The sequence below is a fragment of the Leucopleurus acutus genome, assembly GCF_964270905.1.
Source record: "Leucopleurus acutus genome assembly, chromosome: 11".
In the NCBI taxonomy this organism is placed as follows: domain Eukaryota; kingdom Metazoa; phylum Chordata; class Mammalia; order Artiodactyla; family Delphinidae; genus Leucopleurus; species Leucopleurus acutus.
Window position 1 is genome coordinate 89,635,825 of NC_139152.1, and position 21,709 is coordinate 89,657,533.

General features: G+C 47.7%; 2 protein-coding genes across 2 annotated transcripts in view; one reads left to right on the forward strand and one right to left on the reverse strand.

The window, feature by feature from the left end:
• SYN3 (synapsin III) overlaps positions 1-21,709 on the reverse strand; it is a 460,653-nt gene that overhangs the window by 266,005 nt on the left and 172,939 nt on the right. The gene's annotated exons all lie outside the window — the stretch shown is intronic.
• The window catches only part of TIMP3 (TIMP metallopeptidase inhibitor 3), a 57,099-nt gene that overhangs the window by 28,717 nt on the left and 6,673 nt on the right, over positions 1-21,709 (forward strand). The window contains exon 2 of the mRNA XM_082851138.1: positions 15,352-15,434. Within this exon, the coding sequence (XP_082707264.1) occupies positions 15,352-15,434 (83 nt within the window). The remainder of the gene's footprint in view (positions 1-15,351; positions 15,435-21,709) is intronic.

The following is a 21,709-nucleotide window of genomic DNA, read 5'->3' on the forward strand; positions in this document are numbered from 1 at the left end:
TGTAAGCCTAAGATGTCAGCTAGTTGGAGGAAGCCACAGGGAGGCAGTATAAAGAAGAATTTTAGAACAGTCAAGAAATGGCTCAACATGGAACAGGCTGACCTAGGTCAGAGATGTTGCATAGTTACCAGACTAACCCTGGGATGATAGGACTGTAGAAGAAATTTGAAGGAGGTTCCATTGAGTGACTGTGAAGGTCCCACCCAACCTAGAATTTGTGGCCTGAGAAATGTGCCTGTCCCCCTACACTGTGGTCACACATGTGCTTTTGGAAGGGAGGTATGACCCAGTGGTGGAAAGCAGCGGCTCCAGAGTCAGGCTGCCTGGGCTGGCATGCTGGGTCCACCGCTTCCTACTTAGATGACTTTGGGAAAGTCACTTACTCACTACAAGCCTCAGTTTCTACAAGATGGGGCTAATGACAGCACTTACTTTACAGGGTCTTAATGAAGCTCAAATGGGATAATCCAAGCATTGAGCACGGAATGTGTACAGTAAGTGCTTGATGGGTGACGGCACCTATTATAATTAAGATGGTACTTAATTAGTGTTATAATGAATGACAGCAGGATTCTTACCAATAGGGAAAGCTGACCATTCTTCTGCTTCTTATGGCAGTGTCTGGCCAAACGTCTTCATCTCTGATACTCCCATTACTTATTCTCCAAAAGCGCTGGCATATCAAGGAAAACGTGTCCCTATTTGCTCTGTGTCATTCTAGTCAGCAACATCTATGGACATTGGTTGGAGATGTGCTTTAGAGACTATCTCAGCCAAACTTTTAGTATGAGCTGCCCACGGACAGACAGAGTAAGCAGTTCTGGGCGTCATGTCACGACTGCAAAGCGCTGCCAGATGTGCAGTAGAGGTGGTGGGAGGTCACTTGTACCGGGGGTGCTCCGTGGCCACCCAGCATCCAGCAACAGTGCTAGCTGTGACCTAGCACATGCACTGCTTATCGGGCCAGCCCTCCTTCAGAGAATGCAGCCAGACAGATGATCTGTCAGGAGAGGTGCACTCTGGGTGGTCCACAGAACCAGAAAACATGACTGGGTCTGGTCCGGTGCAGGGTGCCATTCCGGCGGCTGGATAGGGACCTGCACAAGATCTGGAAAGTGCTTGTGGAGTTATCCATGTTCCTAACACTCACTGATACCATTTGGTCCATAGGCAACTCTGCTGGGAGGGAATGAGCCTGCATGTTGGGAAGTGATGGGGGTGGGGGAGGGTAGGAAGAAGGGGATTTGGGTTTATTCTGGAAAACGTTTGCCAGGTGGCTTCTATCTTTATTATTTTCCATCCTCACAAATATGCTATTCACCTTTCTTCAAAATGAGGAAAGCAAGGCTTGAAGAGTTACATCTCTTGCCCAGCTGGGAAGAGCCAGTTCAGAAGTCCCTTCTGCAGGACACCCTTAAGCCTGCGTGCGGCAAGTGCAAGGGTATCAAGACAGGACTGGGGGGCGGGGGTGGTCAGGGGGCTGAGGACCTGGGCCCAGAGAAGCAACTTCATTGTCTATAGACCCAGTTTGTGGGCAGTCCTGAGAAGGCCCGCATTCAAGCTCCCGTCACCCAGAGAACCTGCCATTTGCTTGGGCTGGAATGAGCTAACGGGCCTCCTCTGCTTCTCTTCAGCCTTCCCTCCAGGCTTCTCTAAAGCCTCTCCAGGGTCTTCATGGTCCCTGAGCCATGTGACTCTGACACTCCAGGCTCAGTTTCACCTCTGTGCCCTTGCTCATGCTGTTCCCCCTGCCTGGAACACCCTCCTTCTTCTTTTTCCATGATCAAAACCAACGTATGCTTGGTCAGCTCCTGGCAGAGGAATTGGCTTTGGAAAGTTACAGCTAGTTACACAGGTGGAATGGCTGCACAGTAGAGGAAGGTTAATGGGAGACTCTCAGGGAGCTGGGAATAGATGCAAGTGCCTATTCACCCAGCAATTTTTACTGAGCACCTACTATGTTCCAGGTACTGTGTGAGATGTTGGGGATAGAATGGTGAGCAAAACAAGGCATGATCCCAGCACAGTTTAGTGTGTGTGTGTGTGGGAGGAGGGGAATGATACATTATTCAAATGAATGCACAAACATATACTCACAAACCGGGGACTATGATAAGGTATAACAGGAGTCCTGTTCTAGTCTGATGTCGGGGGAGGGGTCAAGGAAAGCTTCCTCCAAGGAAGTGTCCTTTGAGTTGAAATATAAAAGATGGATAGGATACTGAAGCCCGTGCACCTAGAGCCCGTGCTCTGCAACAAGAGAAGCCACCACAATGAGAAGCCCGTGCACCGCAACGAAGAGTAGCCCCCGCTCTCCGCAACTAGAGAAAGCCCGCGCGCGGCAACAAAGACCCAATGCAGCCAAAAATAAATTAATTTAAAAAAAAAGAAAACAAACTTATGGTTACCAAAGGGGAAACGTGAAGGGGATGATAAATCAGGAGCCTGGGATGAACATACACACACTACAATATATAAGATAGATAACCAAAGAGGACCTACTGTAGAGCACAGGGAACTCTACTCAATATTCTGTTATAACCTATATGAGAAAAGAATCTGAAAAAGAATGAATATATGTATGTGTATAACTGAATCACTTTGCTGTACACCTGAAACTAACACAATATTGTAAATCAACTATACTCCAATAAAATTAAAAAAAAAAAAAAAAAAAGATGGATAGGAGTTCCAGGTAAAGGGAAGCAGAAGGTTTTATGCGGAGGGAATGACATGTACAAAGGCCCCCGAGGCCTTGCAGCTGAGCAGGATTAGACCAGGGCTGCGGATAAGTTGTCCAGAAAAGTTTGCTTGTTCCTCAACCCCCTCCCCCTGCCCCTCCCCCCGTTCTCCGTGGTCCTCAGGCTGGTGCTCCCCTCCCCAAACCACGAAGCTTTAGGCTGCTTACTGGACTTCTCTGTTTTGGGAAGTTAACCCCACCTCGAAGTTCTCAGCATCTTGGTTTATATGAGTCCTTCTCTGATAATTCAGCCTTAAGAATTTTCCTTTTCTCTGAATTTCTGAAGCATTCGACTTCCTGGCTGAATGTCCAGGTTTGTGCAATGTCAAGTTGTAGGAAGATGAGTGAGCTTTGCTGTCAGGTGTATGTGGATTTAATTCCTAGCCGTGTAACCTCTGACATGTTTCTTCTCTCTCCTGAGTCATGTTTTCTTTATTGACCCAGTGGAAATCATGCTACATATCTTGCAAGTTGGTTTTAAGGATTAGGTATAACATTTGTAAGGTTTTGTTTCCTACGTGTTTCCACCACCTGACACAGTGCCTGGCACGTGGTAGTCACTCAGGAGTTACTTACTGAGTGAACAAGAGGCTCAGGCACTATGGATTGTACTCAGAAGGTGTTCAAGGGGTAGGTGGTCTTCTTTACTACTGACACCATCACCCAATCACGCTGTTAGGTCAGGGCAGGCTGTTCAAAAATACCAAGGATTGACTTTATAAAATTCTGCCATTACTCACTTTGATCAAAAAGGGCAGCAGTTAGCATTCTTTACTTACTTATTTTCTTGAAAATGGAGATTGGCCTCCTTAAAAGGCACTTAGACCTTATCTCCAGCCATTCCTCCACACCCTCAGGGCTAGCTACCCCTGGTAACTGGCTTAGAGCTTGAAAACCTGTAGTCTGGCCTTGTTTTTTTTCATACCTGTCTTGGTCTGAGTGCCCACTACCTGGGTACCGTGGTTGTGAGCTGGCGGGGAGGTTCCGAGTAAGCTGTGATGGGAAAGCACCTGCTTTCAATGGGACCCTCCAAGCTATGTCCATTTGGTGTCCACAGTCTTTCTGACTGAAGTTAAAGAGAGGACGGAGAAGCCTTGACTGTTTTACAAGCTACCCAAAGGGTAAGTTATAAATGTACCAGGGTCTTCTTGGTATCTGTTCTGTATAATCCCCAGAGACGGAGCAGAGAGCAGACACTGCTGCTTGTTCAAATCACAACAAAGTCTCCCACCGTCCTTGATGCATTTTGGGAACAGATTCACTGTGTCTGCAAAGACCCATCTGCAGGTCTGGTGTGCAAACAAGGGAAGTCCCTTGGCTTAATGGTCCCTCGGCTTTGTGTTCCTGGACCTATCCTGGAGGCCCTCAGCTCTCCTAGCAAACAAATCCCAATTAGCAGAAAAGTAAAATAAATGCTACAGACGACTCCTGAGATGTTGCCAGCTGTTCTGGTCTCACAAAATGACCTGACCTGAAAGCTCCAAGTTCTGAGAACCATTCGTCGGCGTGGTATTTTTCTGGGCACTGCTTCAAAGGGGCCGTGGTTGAAGACCAGGATGCTATTCTGGTGGCCTCTTGTGTGGGATAAAGTTTCCCATGGGCCCCCGGGGAGGGCTGGAACTCTCGGAGGGAGGGGTTCTGGGCACCCCTCACCCATATGCCTGCATGACAGTGGACCTCTTGAACTGAGTGGGGTGGAACCTTCCAGAGGCTGGCATGCCCTCTGGATTCTGGGACACACTGGAGCTGAGCCAGACAAAACACCCAAGGAAAACTGCTGGAAGAGGTTAATGGGCTTGAGAGGAGGGTGTGGGGGAGACTGATTCATTAAATCTTAACTTTGAAGATCATAAATAGGATGTGAACTGGAATGGGATCACTGGTGAGTCTGATGCCAAGTGGGGCAAACAAGGCCTGGTCTTGTTTCTAAGGGTTTCTTGAGGCCCTGGGCACCTACCCATTTGGGCACATGTTATCCTCAGGGCTGCTGGCAGGGACAAAGTGATAAGTCTCCATCACTGCCCTCAAAGAGTGGAAACCCCCCTGAGAAATAACATTGTCACACGTTGGAGCAAGACCCCCACACACACAAGCCAAGCATCCCTGCCTACCTCTTGGCTTCCACCGTCCCCTGCCCCTTGTCGCACACTCTGCTTTCTGTCATTGTAACGACAGGTTAGGCTCTCCCACCTCCAGGCCTTTGCCTCTGGTCCCTCCTCTACCTGAAGGCCTTTTGCTTCTCTTTTTCTTGGCTAACTTATGGTGATTTCTCAGATCCCAGCTCAGGCAGGACGTCTCCCCCAGACATGTCCACAGTACCACCAGGGCTGGATTCAAGGCTGACTCACCTGGGGAGTGAGCACCATCTTTGAAGAGGGATGGTGTTTGTGTGATCTGGGTTTCTAGGAGGCCCCTAAGGTGACGGCCCCACAGTGTTCACCGAGCATAATCAGAATCGCTTTTGCTCTGCAAAGCGTGGTCAGGAGGGGAGTGTCAGCGCCCCAAACACAGAGTGTGCCTAGCTTGGCAGGGTGTGTCTGCTGCATGCCCCTGTGGCTCTCTGACTAGGACCACCTGGCTTCTCATCTCACAAGATAGAAATAAGCTTCCTTGAGGTAGGGACTCCCTCTACCTGCTGACTGCTGAACCCCAAGGCATAGCACAGGACCTGAGACATGTAGTCCCTCAAACACTTCTGAATGAATAGCACGAGTGAATGAATTAATTCCAAGTACTCATGACAGAGGAGGAGGAGGAGGAGAAGAAGGAGGAGGGAGAGGGAGAGGAGGAGGAGGAAGGAGAAGGGGTGGGTACCACTGACCTCTTTAGGATGCTGAGCCTTGGGTTTCTCATCTGTGGGCGGAATTTGGGTACTGACCCTCTGCAGAGACATGTTAACTGGGGTGTCCTGTAATAGGACCCCGTGACTCACCTCTTTGGATATGAATCTTCAGTATTTGGGGATCAGGGTCCCATTTCGGCTTCTCATGCTTTTCCCTGCCTCCCTCTTCTTTTCTGGGTGACCCTTAGGAGCTAGGGCTCCTGACTCCCACTCCAAGAGCCTAAACATGAAACCATCCCTGTCTCCCTTTATTTTATTACCTTTGATTCTCTCCTGCAGCATCATTAATTCCTCTAATCATTCCTTCATTCAACAAACATTCTTGGGGGACCCCTGCCACATTCTAGGTGCTGAAGTCCCAGATGCAGCCCCTACTGTCTAGTATCTCAGGCTAGTGAGCACCAAGGAACTGATCATTAAGAAATTAGTAAGGCCTGGGATGGACAGAAAGCTTCCAGGAGGAGGTGGCATTTCAGCTGGGTGGGTCTTGCAGGAAGACAGATGTGTGAACAGAGGCACGAGGAGAAAGTCATCCTCACGGAGACGAGGGCCATCACAGGAAAGGTCAGTGTAGTGGGGGGATGCAGTGGGGGTGATGGAGGCTGTGGAGGGTAGGACCTGAGGTGGGGTCCCAGCTCAGGACAGCAGGATATATGTCGCTGAGCTCTTCAGAATAATCCTTTTGATGTTGGGAAACCAGGGAGGCTTAGGTGGGGATGTATGTGGATTGTTGCTCCTATCTGTTCTTGGGAGAATGTGGGGGGTTCTGGGAGAAGGACCACCTTTCCCATTTTCTGTGCTCTGGGGTATTGACACTCCCCTGCTGACCATAGTTTGCAGAGCAAAAGCCTCTGTGACTCTAGCCATGCTTGGTGAATACTTTGGGGCAGTTGCCTTACTGGCCTCCTAGAAACCCAGAGCACACAAACACCATATCTCTTCAAAGTTGGTCATTGGCCCCAGGTGAGTCAGACCCGAATCCAAGAACCAGCCAGCCCTGGGACTTTGCCCTGTCCTAGGCCAAATGATCCTTATCCTTCCCCCAAATTGGCTGTGGCCACTGGCAGAAATTGAGAGTAGCTGACTTTACAAGTAGTTGGGTTAGAAATGAAATGTATTAATCCCAAGTCTAGGCATGTGCCCAGGTAGTGACTCTTAAATTTTGTCTTTTAAAAGTTTAAAATTGAGGTCACCACTTAAAACATGAAAGCAGGAGTGAGATGTAGATTTTGTTTGTGTTCCCTTTTAAATCATTTCAAAGTTCCAGGCAACTTGACCTTTCTGGGCCTGTGTTCCCTTTCCTCCCTTCTCTGGCCCCTTCGTTTCACATACAACAGATGTCAGAGGGGGCCCTTGTGTGTTTCCTGGCCTGCTCAAGCAGAAATCCAGTGCCTACAAGGTGAGGAGAGCTAGGACGCTGCCAGGCGCCTCCTCCCCTTTGCCAGGAGCCCCAGGACAGGACATCCCTAGGACAGTCTTGCCTGGGGGACCCCAGCACACAGGCAAGGACTGAGAAACAAGAGTCTCTGTGCAGAAAGAAGTTTTAGTATCCTCTGGGTTTTAATAGCTTTCTCTGAGATGGAAACTTGGGTTGAAATGATTTGCAGCTCTCCAGATTTTTCTGACTGTGTGTGTACTTGGGTTTATTTTTAGCTGCAGGGGTTCATTTCTCGCCAAAAAACCTGCTTAAATAAAACCAAAATTAATATTTTTACTTAATGGAAAGAGTTAGTCAGGACAGGCTTTGAACTGGAGACTCCCTATCTTGATTGGGAGTGCATCTTAAGGGTCTGACTGTGGCTTTGACATCAAAAAAAAGGGCCTTTGAAACTGACCAGAGGAGGATGCAGGAAGAGCCTACTTGTGAGACTTCTCTGAGGAGCATTCTTCCTCACACAGGCTGCCCCCCACCCCCGGCCCACACCCCTCAAGTTTTCTAGGGCCATCTTCCTGGAAAGGCGGGATTCTGCTCACTCCCAGCTGTTTTCCTTAGGCTCTCCCCAAGTCTGGTCCAGGTTTCTGCTTCCTCTGGATTCAGATAAAGCATACTGAGTCTCTTCTCCAGAATGGGCTAAGACCCAAATCAGCTGCCATCTCCAGGGAGCCCCCGACACCCTTCCCTGGGACAGGCTTCACCCCTCTTTGTGGCATACCAGCTGTGTCTGCCAGACTCCAATGCCATTCACCTGTTTCCTTTCCTGTCTTTTGTAACTCTGGCCCCGAGTTCCTTCAGGGCCTCATTTATCTCCAGGTTCCTGTGAGTCCAGCACAATACTCAGTAAACGATCACTGGACAGATGCTTATCTGACCCTAAGAACTGGGACCTGCCATTATCCCCTTTCTGATGGAATAAGGCTCAGAAAGACATGGTCATTTGCCAGAACTTGCTCAGAGGACTTATTTATCTATTTTTTTAAAATTGCCCTCCATGTGAGTGGCAATTTTAGCTTCACGTATTCATCAAATACGTGGAGCCTGTCTCTTCTGGTTGCTTGGGCTACAGCAGTTACGGAACAAAGACCCTGCCCGCTCATGAGGCTTCCATTCTAGTGGGGGGAGATAATCAATGAAGAAACAAGATCTGTATAGTATGGCAGATGGTGGCTGGTGCTTTGAGCTTTGAGCACAGTAAGGCTGGCCAGCAGATATAGGGAGTGCTCGGCAGAGGGATGTTGGGGGATCAGGGGAGGCACCCTGACCAGGTGATATTTGAAACCAGGTGAGGGAGGGAGCCCTGTGGCTACAGAAGAAAGAGTGTTCCAGCAGGAGCAGTTGCAAAGGCAAAGGCCCAGAGAGGATGGGTTGTTTGGGGTGAAGAAAAAGTAGGAAGGAGATGGGGTGCTGGTGTGGAACGAGTTGCCATTTCCCGAGATGGGGCCGATGGGAGGCCTAGGTGTGGATGAGGGCCGTTATTAGGAGCTTGGTTTTAGATGGGTTGAATCTGAGATCTCTTATTAGACTTCTAGGTATAGATGTAGACTAAATGTAGACTGTTGGCTATATGAGTCAAAGGTCATGGGAGTTCTGGGTTGGAGGTTGCAAAAATGTGGGAGCTGTCAGTTGTACAGATGGTATGAACGTCACATGCTGGATATGAATAAGAGGAGGACAAAGAACCCACTGCTGACTGGACTGAGCACCATGGAGGTCATGGGTGACCTTGACGAGAGCTGCTTTGGTAGAGTGGAGGAGGGGCATTAGGTCATCATAAGAACCTTTTGAGCTTGGTAATCATCACACCAATTTATAGGCTGGGATGGGAAGTGACTTGCCCAAGGTCACATAGTGACAGGGCAGTGACTTCATTCAGGTCCCATGTGCTGCATGCATGTTCATTTCAGTGTATCATGGCCACTTCCATAGGGGTTTTCTTGATCTGACCTTTGAGCTTCTGAGTTTTTCTAGAGGGGCTTTTGGGGTTTGGGGTGGTGATAACGAAATGGGCTGGCAACCAGAAAGATTCAGTTAGGGCAGGCCCCTCAGGCCTCTGCCCCCCACCCTTAATTCCTAAGGCCCTTTTCTCAAACATGGACATCATCAAAGTGTCATCAAAGTGCCCAGAGAGGCAGCAGATAACTGAGGAGGAGCTCGAAAAGGCCCTGGAGGTGGATACTAAAGATCTCAGCAAATGAAGAAATGCTGAATCGCAAGAATCTTTTGGGTCCCTGGTTGTCTTCCTCTGATTAGTGCATTTGAGAATCTACAAGTACTCACCATCAGCAACACGGCAGTATATTATCTGTTTAGCTTCAGGGTTACAAAGTGCCTTTTTACATGTGCACTGTCTCATCTAATTAATCATTCTGATTAACCTCAGACTCATAGTGTTGTGAGAAACCTCATGGATCATCAGGTTTTGTGGTTTCTAAGTTGTTTTCCTTCCACAAAAACCTTGCTAGGGAGCACAGGATGCTAAACAGATGATAGATACTCTGTTACACTGCTAATAGTGATTACTTGTGGATTCCTACTACTAATCAGAGGACATGTGTGAGTGATTGGAAAGGAAAGTGGGTAGTCAAGGAGATGTGGAGGTCAGTGGGGGATTATAAGGGGGCCCTCCCTCCTAGGGACAGTCCTCCTCTCTGATGCTTAGTAGCGCTGACAGTGGGGGTGGGGAGGTGCAGAAAGATGATGAACTCTTGCAATCAGTACAAATCTCATGGAAAGGTTTTGAGGCAGTCTGCTTTCTTGGGGGACACCAATTTCCTTTTTCCCTCTGGGATGCAAAACTGCCCTCAGGGTATCTGATCTTCTGTTCCATAGGTGGAAAATGGGGACAATAAAAGCCACCTCATAGGGTTGCCATGAGGACAGAATGAGATAACGTGTACACATTGCTTGGCACATCAGCGGGGTTCAATGCATGGTAGTTGTTACCAATGCGTTCTAGTTCCTCCCCTCTTCCCTAGACTTACTGATGTGATGCAATGAAAGGCAAGGAGCTGAGGGTGAATTAGTGGGTGAGCAGGTGGAGAAGCAAGAGAGCCTGGCTCTGCCCTCCTTGCAGAGGCTAAAATGCAGGCTGTCCACAGCGCACAGGAAGTGAGAATTGCTTAGTGGCTGAGCCAGGTGGGCTGGGGGATCTCCTTTACTGTGAGTACGCTGGCCTCAGAAAGGAACTTTCCTTTGCCATCCTGTGAGGATGACAACTGGGAAATAAACATCAGGTGACCATTAGACAAGCTGGATTGCAGACATCCCTCCTTCCTGATTTCTCGAGTGCTTCCATGGGAGTGGGCATCATTTTAACACTCCCAGACCCCTCTCTTCCTTAAGTCCAGGCCTGAAAGACAGGTGAGCCCAGGGTCTAGGCTTTTGTGCCTACCTAGGTCCTGCCTGCTGCCGTCAGAACAGTACCTTCTCTGGGGTTGACACTAACACTGATTTCTGCTTTTGGAGAAATTCATTCTGTCTACTGGCCAGGTGTACCTTAGTTATCCTCACTGTTCTTCTGAAGACCATACCTTAAGCCAGCAAAATCATTCTGCAGGGCCTTTGAGAGACTGGTATGGGGCAATGTGTGTGTGTGGTTGGGGGAGAGGTAGTATCTCACCCACTAGATGGCTGAATCAACTCCTACATCATGGAGAGGATCTGTACTGCTCTTGACAGGATGCTAAGATGGGCAGAATCTGGAGTCTTCAGTTGGTGTACATTAATCCAGTTAAGGGATCCTTGCTCCCAAACCTAGCCAAACTCAGCCTTCCAGCCCACTGGTAGGAAAGTCCAACAATCAGTTTGGAGTAGAAAGGTCTGGATTTGATTGAAGCTAGTTGGATGGGAGGTGGAAGGAGAGGGTGAGCGGCAGGGGCCAGCTCATGGGTGTTTTATCCCTCTTTGAATATTCCGATGAACAGCAGATGTGCAATTTCTGGACACACCAGTAAGCTTGCACTGGAAGCAGAATCCTGTTGGCATCAAAATTGGTTTTTGTTCAAAACTTATGCTGCTTGTGGCCTACATTACCATGGATGGGTGGGGGCAGGCAGCACACAATTATTTCTGGAAGGGATGTGCCTTGTTTTTGCAAGCTCTTATTATTCCTCCCTCAATAAAAAAAAATATTTAAAGGAAGGAAAGATAATTCTATAGATCTATACATTTGTACCTGGATCCTAAGGTGTATGATGTATTTAAGAGGGCCCCACATACATTTATATATCTATGTGCCAATAATATAAGTATACATAGCCTCGTCAGTTTCTTCTTACATGCTTTTACATTAAAATATTTCTTTTGACCTCCACACTCAGAAGCCCAGGAGCATAAAAGGCTCCAAGACTGAGATTCAGGCTACACCTCACCCCCACTTCTCTGACTGCTGCTAGCCATGAACTTTTAAACTTTGCCTTCCCGCTAGACTGTACGAGGTGGGAAATGGGACTTCTATGTCTTGTCGTCACCTCCAGCAGTACCCAACCCATTTTCCCAGACGCCAACCCAGTTCACGCCCACGTAGGTTTACCTGCTGGAGGACACTAGGGAGACAGCGTGGGCGCCGCTCCACAGCATGGAGGAGAATAAAGAAAACCTGTGTCCAGCTAAGCCCGTCTGTAAAGTGGGCTTCCAGCCACATCAAGATGGTGGGAACAGCCAGACGTGCTGCCAGCTCCAAGTTTGGAACCGTTTTCTGTTGTTGCTGAACCGTGACCTCCCTGCACCTCCCCTGTTCACTCTGGTCCCTGGGCCAGCCAACGCCTTGGGGGCACCCTGATTGCCAAACAGGAAAGTAAAAAATAGCACATATTTGAATTGCAGAGGAAAAACTGAAGCAAATAAAGACATTAATTCACAGACCAAATAGGCGGATTTGGGGTTGGCCAGCGATTTTACTTTGGAAGGACTTTGCGAATCTATGTGGGAGAGCAGAATGTTATTTAATTTTAGTTCAGTTTAATGCAGTTTTGTTTTTGTAAGGAGAACGCTGGTGTGGCCTCTGCACTGGGTCATCTCTGCTTCAATCTTTCTGGACCATGACCATGGGATCTTGTTTGGTACTGCCAGGTCACTCTTGGGCTACTATGGATGATGAGATGGGACAGGTACCTATGATGGAGTGGGTGCTCCAGGCCTAAATAACACCTTTAAGTTTGTTTTGACAAGTTAATGTGTGCTCCCCCACCTCTCCCTGAAATTTTACAAGACCAGAGTATTTTGATCAGCTTACCTTTCTCCTCATCCTAAGCAGAACCCCCAGGTTTTAGCTTATAGTGCATGTTAGAAGCCTAAAGATACTCTGGATGGACACACATAACAGAAGTCATGGTAGTGGTGGTAATGCTAATAACAGTGACAGCAAACACATAGGGTTTGGGATGGGCCACACACTGTCCTCAGTGTTTGTGCTACTTAACCCTCACAGCAACTTTATGAGATACTGTCATAGATTAGGAAACAAAGGTACAGAGGGGCTTAGTAACTTTCCTAAGGTCACACAGCACCAGTGCTGGGATTCAAACCCAGGCAGTCAGGCTCCAGGGACCTGGCTCTTCAATGCTATGTCATGTTGCTGCTCTACTAGTAATAAGTATATCACTTATAAGCCACGTGATGGGCACTGGGCCAAGACAATCAGAGATATTTAGGAGGAAGGAGCTCTGGGGACACAGGGGTTTGCCTGAGGCTGCATGGTAATGGTGGAACTCAAACTCAAATGTGGCTTCCTGATTACAAAAACTTACTCTCTTTTCCCTGAACTATTCTCAGATGAAAAGGTTCCAAGGTCAGACCATTTCGGGGTAAGGAAGGAATTGACTCACTGTGCATGCGGAAGCTTCCAGAAGTACCCAGCTTTATAGGACAGGTCTGATTATGACATGTTATGTCTAAATGAAGTCAAGCCATTTTTGAGCCAGGAAAGGGTAGACGTTGCTATTTAAAGGAATCCTTTTTGCTTTTTTTCCTCCCAAGGCAAAGACTCACTCCTTCTTTTACCTTCTGTATTAATGAAGAAGCAGAAGATGGAGCCAAATCAATTCAGGAAGAATCAATAGGAAAGTCCTGGCAGACATGCCTTCTGCCCAACAGTTAAGCTGTTACAACCTGCCTGTGGGAGTTAATGTAGAGGAAATAGTCCCTGGGGCCTCTGGGAGGAGGGCTCCCTGCCAAGGATGCTGTTTCAAAGTCAGACACAGAGGTGGGGGCAGAATCTTTAGGGAACTTGGCCTGGGATCTTGCCAAGCTCTCGTTTTTACAGCAGACTTGGAAACAGCCACTTGCCTCTTCCCAAATTGAGCTGCCTCTGCTGAATTGCTAACTTTGCCACTGGGCTCCGTGTTTTGCCATCCCTGGCAAGTAAGGTTTGGAGGGGCCATTGATTCATCTGGATCCTAACTTCAAGTCTGACTGGGAGAATAGGCTCCAAGCTCATCTGGGAAGAAACAGGATAGGATTCAGCTGGGGTAGGGGAGTTGGTTCCTAGTAAGGAAATTTTTAAGAGATTAGAGACAAGGAATTGAGAAACATGGTGGGACAACCAAAACGGGGAAGGATAACGGAGCTACCAGAATAGGCAGGTAGGGGTGTGTGTGTGTAGGGGTGTGTGTGTGTGTGTAAAGGGTAAGCTGTTTAACAAACATTTATTGAGCACCTGCTCTTTTTTGGGCTAAGTGCAATGCGAGGTAAGAAAGAGTGATAAGATCCTAGAGCTGGAAGAGTTCAATTTGTGATTCAAACACGGCTGCTATAAATGCAAAATCCACTCCATTCTGGTCAAAGTCCTAGCATGAGAGCATCCAGCCCCCTTTGATGGAGACACTCTCTGCCCCCATGACAGCACCGCCTCAATCCCCGACTTTGTTGCTAGTTCTTGTTATTAGATGACTTGTTCTTTGGCTGAGCCAATGAACGCAACTTCTTTGCAGTTTCTGAGTTCTGTCTTCAATATCTGTCCACTTGCTGGTTTGACAAATATTTGAAGATAGCTTCTTCACATACTATAGAAAAAGAAGCCTCTTATAATCTCCAGGTCAATCCCTCTCTTCTCTGTGTTCTTACTGCATGTAGTAAATGCCTTTCTTCCAGCCTGTGTCACACTGGGTCTGTCTAATTATTTTTGTATACATAGTCGACTAATATTTACTGAGCAACTCCCTTCTACCAGATGTTGTAGTAAGAAATTTCATAAGGTTTTTTGCTTAACCCTCATTCCAATTCCCTGACATAGGTAGTACATCCTCTTTACAGATAAGAAAATTGAGGCTCAAAATGAGGAAATGGTTTCACTTCTCTGTCAGTTTCCTCATCTGTGTAATGTGGATGCTAATACTGACCTTGTAAGGCAGTTGTGAGGAGTAAATAAGTAAAATGTACTCTTGCATATAGTAGGTGTGCGATAAATGGGAGCTATTTTTTCCAGTAACAATCCTTCCATGGGTCAGCCCATCCCATTTTTATCAATGATGATGATAATAATGATGACATTAATAACATTAATATACACTCTGTCCAAGACATAGTGCTGAGAGTTGTTCACACGCATTATCTTGCCCAATCCCTTCAATTCAGGTAACTGGTAACATTATTATCCTGTTCTGTAGAAGAGGAAATTGGAGGCCAGAAACAAAGTTACTTGCCCACAGTCATAATAGCCATAAAGAACAGGGCTGGGATCGGAAGAGTCTGGTTGGCTCCTAAGCCTCTGCTCCCAACTGCTTCTTCCTCTACCACATCCTTATTGAGCTGCTCTCTACTGCATCCCTTGCCATCTAAGTGCTGGGGACCAAGGGCCCCATCAGAGTGCCAACTGGGGCATGGAGGTCAAACTGGGGTACATCACAACCCTGTGGGTGTATTAGGATGCATGCAAAGGAAGAGTCCCAAATGAGGTAGATCTCAGAAAGCGGTCCTGGTAGAAAGAGAATAGGTCTGGGAGACCATGGGATTGTCAGAGGTGCAATGGAATGAGGGCAGGAGGCTCTAACAGGAGAAGTAGATTTTGGATTATGGTGAAACCACAGAGTCACTCCTCCAGGGGTGAGTACAGCCTTAGAAATTTCCAGACTGCAACTATGAGCGTTTAGGGAAATTAACTCCAAAGATGTCTGTCTTCTCTTTCTCTTCCACTCCTCCCTGCCCACCCCCATCCCAGTGTCTCTTACCTGAATGCTTGCTCTTATAAACACAATCATCTATTCTAGTTGCTTCAGAATTACAAAGAAAACAATTCCAGACATACTGGGAGCTGGATGCCTACCCTGAGATGTGGTCCCTAAAGTGGTTCAGGCCTCCCTAACTTCCCTGTCTCTGTCTTGCCTTCTTCTACAGTGATCCGGGCCAAGGTGGTGGGGAAGAAGCTGGTGAAGGAGGGGCCCTTTGGCACACTGGTCTACACCATCAAGCAGATGAAGGTGAGTGACAGCAGCCTGATCCCAGGATTCAGGAGGGTTTGGGTTTTTTTTGTCAGAGTCTTGGCCAATGGAGGCAAGTGGGGTTGGACTTAGGGTGTGTGTTTGCTCAGTGTCTGAGCCCCAGCCCTAGCCCCTCCACCTGGCTGGAGAGGGCATAGATGAGGCAGCAGAAAGGGACAGGTGGTGGTGGTGGTGCTGGCTGCTTCATCCCAGAGCCAGGGCCAGTGGAGTCCCTCAGAGGCAGCTGTTAAGAAGCTGCGCTCTGGAACCAGACAGCAGAAAGCCCTGTTACCTAGTAACTATGAGACACTGGCCAAGTCACTGCCCCTCTCTGGACCTCAGTCTTCCCATCTGTAAAATGGGGGGAGGGATGTTGACTAGATCGTCTCTACAGGCTCTTCCGAGGTCTGACGTTTTAGGATTCAACAATGCCTCCTGGTTTTATGCAGTCACTGAGGTTACAACTTAGGTTTAACCTCTCAAAACTTTACATTAAACTTGTGCTGATCACAAGAACCTCAAGCCAAAGTAGGAACTTCACCCTCTCTCCCTATTTTCCCGGCTTTAATTGTCTTCTTGCATCCCATCAGTTAGCATCGTTTACAAAGCATGTTCACATAACTGAGCATATTTGTGAGGATGTTAACATTATGAAGCACATTCAGGAAGTATGCCCTAAGAAAAAGCACATCAGATTCAAAACCTAGGGAGCCTGCCTCCTAGTCTCAGCTCCATTCCTTCACTTGGCTCACTGGCCTTAGAATTGTCCCTTTTCCTGGGCTCAGTTTTGCCATACGTCAACAGTGTGAGGTTTGGGCTGGGTACCCCTAAGAGCCCTCCTGGCTCAGGCATTTCAGGATTCTAAGTGCCCTGGGACACGGGCTGTGTTACTTCTAAGCAGGAGCTGGTTTGAGTGCCTCAGCACAGAGGACTGGGGCTCGACCCTGAACAACTTGGCAGCTGGTCCATCACTCCACCTTTGTAAGCACCTCCCTACATGCAGCACTCTGTGCCAGGAGCTGTGGAGGCCACAAGGAAGATGCTGTTCCTATGTCTAGGAACTATAGTCAGGCGGGAGAGAAGACACATGTGCAGGACTAATCAGGAGTCCGAGATAGGGTGTGCCCAGGTCCCAGGGGACTGCTAGTCCTTGTACTCAGTGCTCACATTTGCATTCCCAGCAATTAGGGTGGGACCGGCAGGCAACAGGGACTTGGTAAATGCTTGTCCATCTAATGAGGGGACGAGTGTGAGACGCACTGGCCTGAAACTCCCGAGGAGACAATTTATGGGTAGAATTGAGAGGGGGAGTGACACAGCCCCTGGGTTGTAACCAACCATCTCAGAGGCAGACCTCCAGGCCTCATAATTCCTGCATCCTGAGGCCTGAGGTTAGATGTACCAAGTTTGTGGAACCTGTTGCTTTGGATTCAATTTTGGAAACATCCACAGCATTCTGGTTATGTAATGTTCAGAGTCAGCCCTGGCCAGCTGCCCTTGGCTGCCCAAGCTTGGTCATGGGACCAGCTTATGTCTTCAGATGGCCATGGGGAGGGAAGAGTGGGTGGAGAGGGGACCAACAAGAGCAATAACAACCCAAAAAACCCACTGTGCAACCCCTGGAAGCTGGCAAGCAAATGCAAAAGCAGATTAGACAAAAGCAGAGGTTCAGGAGATGCATTCCCTGCCTGCTCTGGAATAATCCTTCACATTGTGAGACGCACTATGGTCAGCAGAGAGCTGGGAGGGGAAGAGGCTGGGAGCAGTGGTTCCTAAGTTTGCCTAGCTTCTCTCCTTCCTTCAAGGCCTGGATGCCAGGGTGACCAGAGACCCTTGCTGTGGGCAGAATGTCCCATTCCCCCCTCACTGGGAACAGCCTCTAAGCAGTGTTTAGAGGCCAAATAACATTTGCTCACCCATCCACTTCAGAGCACACACACCCACTCCCAAGACACGGGTCTTTTGTTGTCCATTCACCATCTTTCACCCAGGTCCATGGATCAGAGTGCTGGACGTTAGAAAATAAATTCCCTTGATTTACTTGTGACAGAGGCTCAAAGGGAAATGAGTTGTCCAGAATCACACATTTAATTAAAGCTAGATCTGGTTCCCAAGCTGAGGTGTCAGGGTTCCTTCCCAATCCTGTGTGCTCTTTACAGTGACTCCCAAAATATCCCTGCCATCTTACTTTGATCATCAACCACTATCTAGTACGTTTTATTAACTCTGCCCTGCTACCAGCCCAATATTAGACAACCTATAGAACTGGTCATTGCCCTTCTATCCAAACAGCCCCTGGATTCTGCTGGTCTCCAGGTACCAGTCTGCTAATCCAAGAAGGTACAAGACATAGGAGTAGGAGTAGGCCATTCAGTCACCCTCCCTCCCTCCCTCATGTCCTTTCTTCTCTCCCTCCTCCCCACGCTCTCAGTGCTTCTGTGCTTTGCACTGTGCTTTTTTGAGCTGAGGATGCAAAGATATATATATATATTTTTTGGCGGTACACGGGCCTCTCACTATTGTGGCCTCTCCTGCTGCGGAGCACAGGCTCCGGACGCGCAGGCTCAGTGGCCATGGTTCACAGGCCCAGCCGCTCCGCGGCATGTGGGATCCTCCCGGACCGGGGCACGAACCCGTGTCCCCTGCATCGGCAGGCGGACTCTCAACCACTGCAGCACCAGGGAAGCCCCAAAGATAATTGTTATAATGATGGGGGAACAATTCTCACAACAACCCTGTGAAATAGATATACATTATCCTTTATTTTACAGGTGATATTTGGAAAGGCTAAACAACCGTCAAGATTGTATAGTCAGAAAGTAGTAAACTAGAGCGAAATTAGCATTTTTGCCTACAGGGAGATTACAGAGCAGTGGAGCAGCAGGCTGATTCATCATTCCCACCCACTTTGGGGGCTCCCCCCACCCCATTTGTATCTAGTTCCCCTAGGGAACAAAAGGAGGTTAACTTGGGTTTGTGGATTTGTCATCCAGCAGTGTAGCTCTTGACTTGCAAAGGGTGTATGGAAAAATATCTTTGTAGGAGGGAAGGGGGAGAGGCCAGAGAGGGGAGTCTGCAGGAGTTTTGGCACTGGTCCCTGGGCGCTTTGTTCTAGCGGATTAGAGTCTACCCCAGAGAGTCAGCTGGGGAAAGCAAGGACTCCCTTAGAGCAGGACTAAAGGAACGGGGAAAACGTGAGAATTTGAGCTGCTCTGTCTGACCTCTCTTCTCTCTCAGAGTTCCCACCCCCTCCCCCCAAAACCTCTCACCAGATGAAAGGCAGGCAGACCCTCTCCCATATGCTAATTCCAGGGCCTCTGGTCCTCCTCTCAGGCATCTCTTGAGTGTGCAGTGACCCACAGGTGTGTTTGGGGGCAGGGGAAGGGTGTTAGAATGTTGAGGGAGCTTATTGCAAACCCAAACATGGAGATTCGCTGGGGCTGAGGTGCTGGGCTGTGGTACAAAGGTGGAAGTTTCCAGAATTGGATGTTCTAATCTTTGGGGATCTTATCTCTTATCAGGACCATGAGAAAGCATCTGCTTTGCCTGTAGCTTTAGTTTATGCCATGGAGACATGCTCTCAGGCTGGCTGCAGGGGACAGCACGTGGGGGACATTATGTCCCAGCTGGTCTTGGGAAAGGCCCATGGGGAGGCCTGCTGGTCATGTGCTGTGCATGTCCTGACTCTGGGCAGGACAGATCTGCTGGACAATCGGAATGCTTGGCCCCCAGTGACTTCCTTCCTTCAAGGCTTTGTCTAATCAAATGATTAATAGCATTTGAAGCTATTTGAAGCTCCAGCTGGAAGCCTCTCTGACCGCCCCAGCCTATGGGGAACTGTTCTCCTCCTCCAAATGCCTGTGACTCTGTTCTCGTGTGCTCTGCCACCCCAGCTAGACAGCCCATTCTGTGAGAGAAAAATCCATGTACTTGGTACCTCAGTCAGGTATCTAATGTCTCTGAAACTCGGTTGCTTATAAGAATCAGGTGTGAGTTTAAATGAGTTTATGATATAAAGCAGTATCCAGCACAGTGCTGTAGGCATGCCAGAAATATCTGACATAGTGGTGACAGTTCATGCTGCAAGTATAAAGACCAGACATTCCATAAGAAATAGGGAAAACTCCCCAAACTCAAAAATTTCTTTCCCACATTATTTGTCCCTTCACCCCAAGGGAAGTTAACTTCTTAGAACTTCATGTAGATACTATCACAAAGCAAAGCCAAGCCCAGAGGCTTGTGGAGTCCAATGTGGTGTATATACAATATTGCAATTAAATATTATAATGGAATATTATTCAGCCTTAAAAAAGGAAATCCTGTCATTTTGACAACAAAGATGAACCTGGAGGACATTATGCTAAGTATAAGCCAGACACAGAAAGAAAAATAATGCATGATCTCACATATTCGTGGAATCTAAAAAAGTCGAATTCTTAGAAGCAGAGAGTAGAATGGTGGTTACCAGGGTCTAGGAGGTGGGGGAAATGCGGAGATGTTGGTGAAAGGGTACAGATTTTCAGTACTGCAGGATGCGTAAGTTCTGGAGAGCTAGTGGACAGCATGGGGACTATGGTTACCAACACTGTACTACATACTAGAAAGTTGTTAAGAGAGTAGATGTTGTGTTCTCACACATAAAAAGGTAACTATATGAGGTGATGGATGTGTTAACTAACTTCATTGTGGTAATCACAATGTATACATATATCAAAACCTCCCCTTACACTGATACACTTTTTATCTGTCAGTCATACCTCAGTAAAGCTGGGGGAAAAAAGAGCAACCTGTCTACGTCTGAAGCCGGCTTTAACTACTTGCACTTAAGTGATGAGGCTGGGCAAGACATGTAGGAAGAAGAGGACCAAATCCTTCCCTCTGCTTATTACGAACTTTAGTATAACTGGCTTTAAACTAATTTTACTAAAGGTATGCCAAGTGCTATTCTAAGGCATTTAATTCTCAAAAACGCTATATGAAGTAATTGCTTTGCCCCAATTTACAGATGAAGAAACTGAGGCCCAAAGATGGTACGTAACTTTCCAAGAGGCAAATAAGTGGCAGAGACAAGATGCAGACTCTGGCTGTCTGTCCACAGAACCCAAGTTTACCATTAATCTTCCATTGCATCGGCTGGATCAGATTAACACCCTTTCCAATTCTGAGATTCTCAGATTCTCTGATTTCAGGACATTATAAACCTGTTATAACCCTCCTAAGTTTGTCAAACCAATTCTCGGTCTCTATGACTACAAACCTAATAATACTTTAGGATACTTTAGGACCAATACTTTAGGATACTTTAGGATCAATATTTAGATCAAGCTGGATTATTATAAAGAAAAGACAACAAAATGAGTAAAACCTGCCTTTACCATACATTTACCATATTATTTTCAGAACTGACCCTGAAAGGCAGCTCTGTATTTGTCAGACTCAGTCATTTATAATGTGTTAAGATTTTGGCTCCATATGCAAGTGCTAGAAACCATATTAAAATAAAGGGTTCTTCAATTCAAAAGTAGCAGAGATGCCAAGCTGATTTCAACAAGTTGAGTTCTTACTGGGCAGGGGCTTGATTCTTACCCATAAAGCAGAAAAGAGATACAGGGGACAGACCAACATGGAATAAACTGAGTCTCCAACAGGCTGGCCTGAAAGACCTAGAGAGAGTACTGAGTTGGAACACTTGCCAAAAAGTCAAGGGTCATCCACACCAAAGTGAGAAGTTGTTGGGCCTGGGAGTGAGTACAGGGGACGTTCTCCCGAGGCCACACTTGATGGCATGCACACAGCAGCACCCTTAAGCATGGTTCCTGTTAAAGCCAGAGAGGCACCATCCATCACTGAGGAAGTGGGGGGTAGGATGTGACACGCCCGTGCTCCCCGAGAGCACAGCTGAAAACTGAGAGGACAGCACTTCTCGCTGCTCTTGGCTGCATTTCCTCATTCATCTGGAGAGCCTCCCGGGAAAAGAGGGTTAATAAGGGAGGCCAGGTAAATTAAAAGCACCTGCACCGATGGTTGCACACAATTAGAACAGCACTCCCCTTAAAAAGGCAGAGGCTCCCAAACCCTGTCAGTCCAAGAGACCCTTTGTGATGGCAGAGGGCCTCATGGACCACCTACCCCCGCCAGCCAGTCGCCACTTAAAAGAAGATGGGGAGAAAGAAAAACAGCCCATTAGACTGAATGGGAGGCACTTAGATGAGACACCAATGAGGTGATGTCTGGCTTTTTATTACCATTAGTAAATTACTTATGCATGCCAGGAA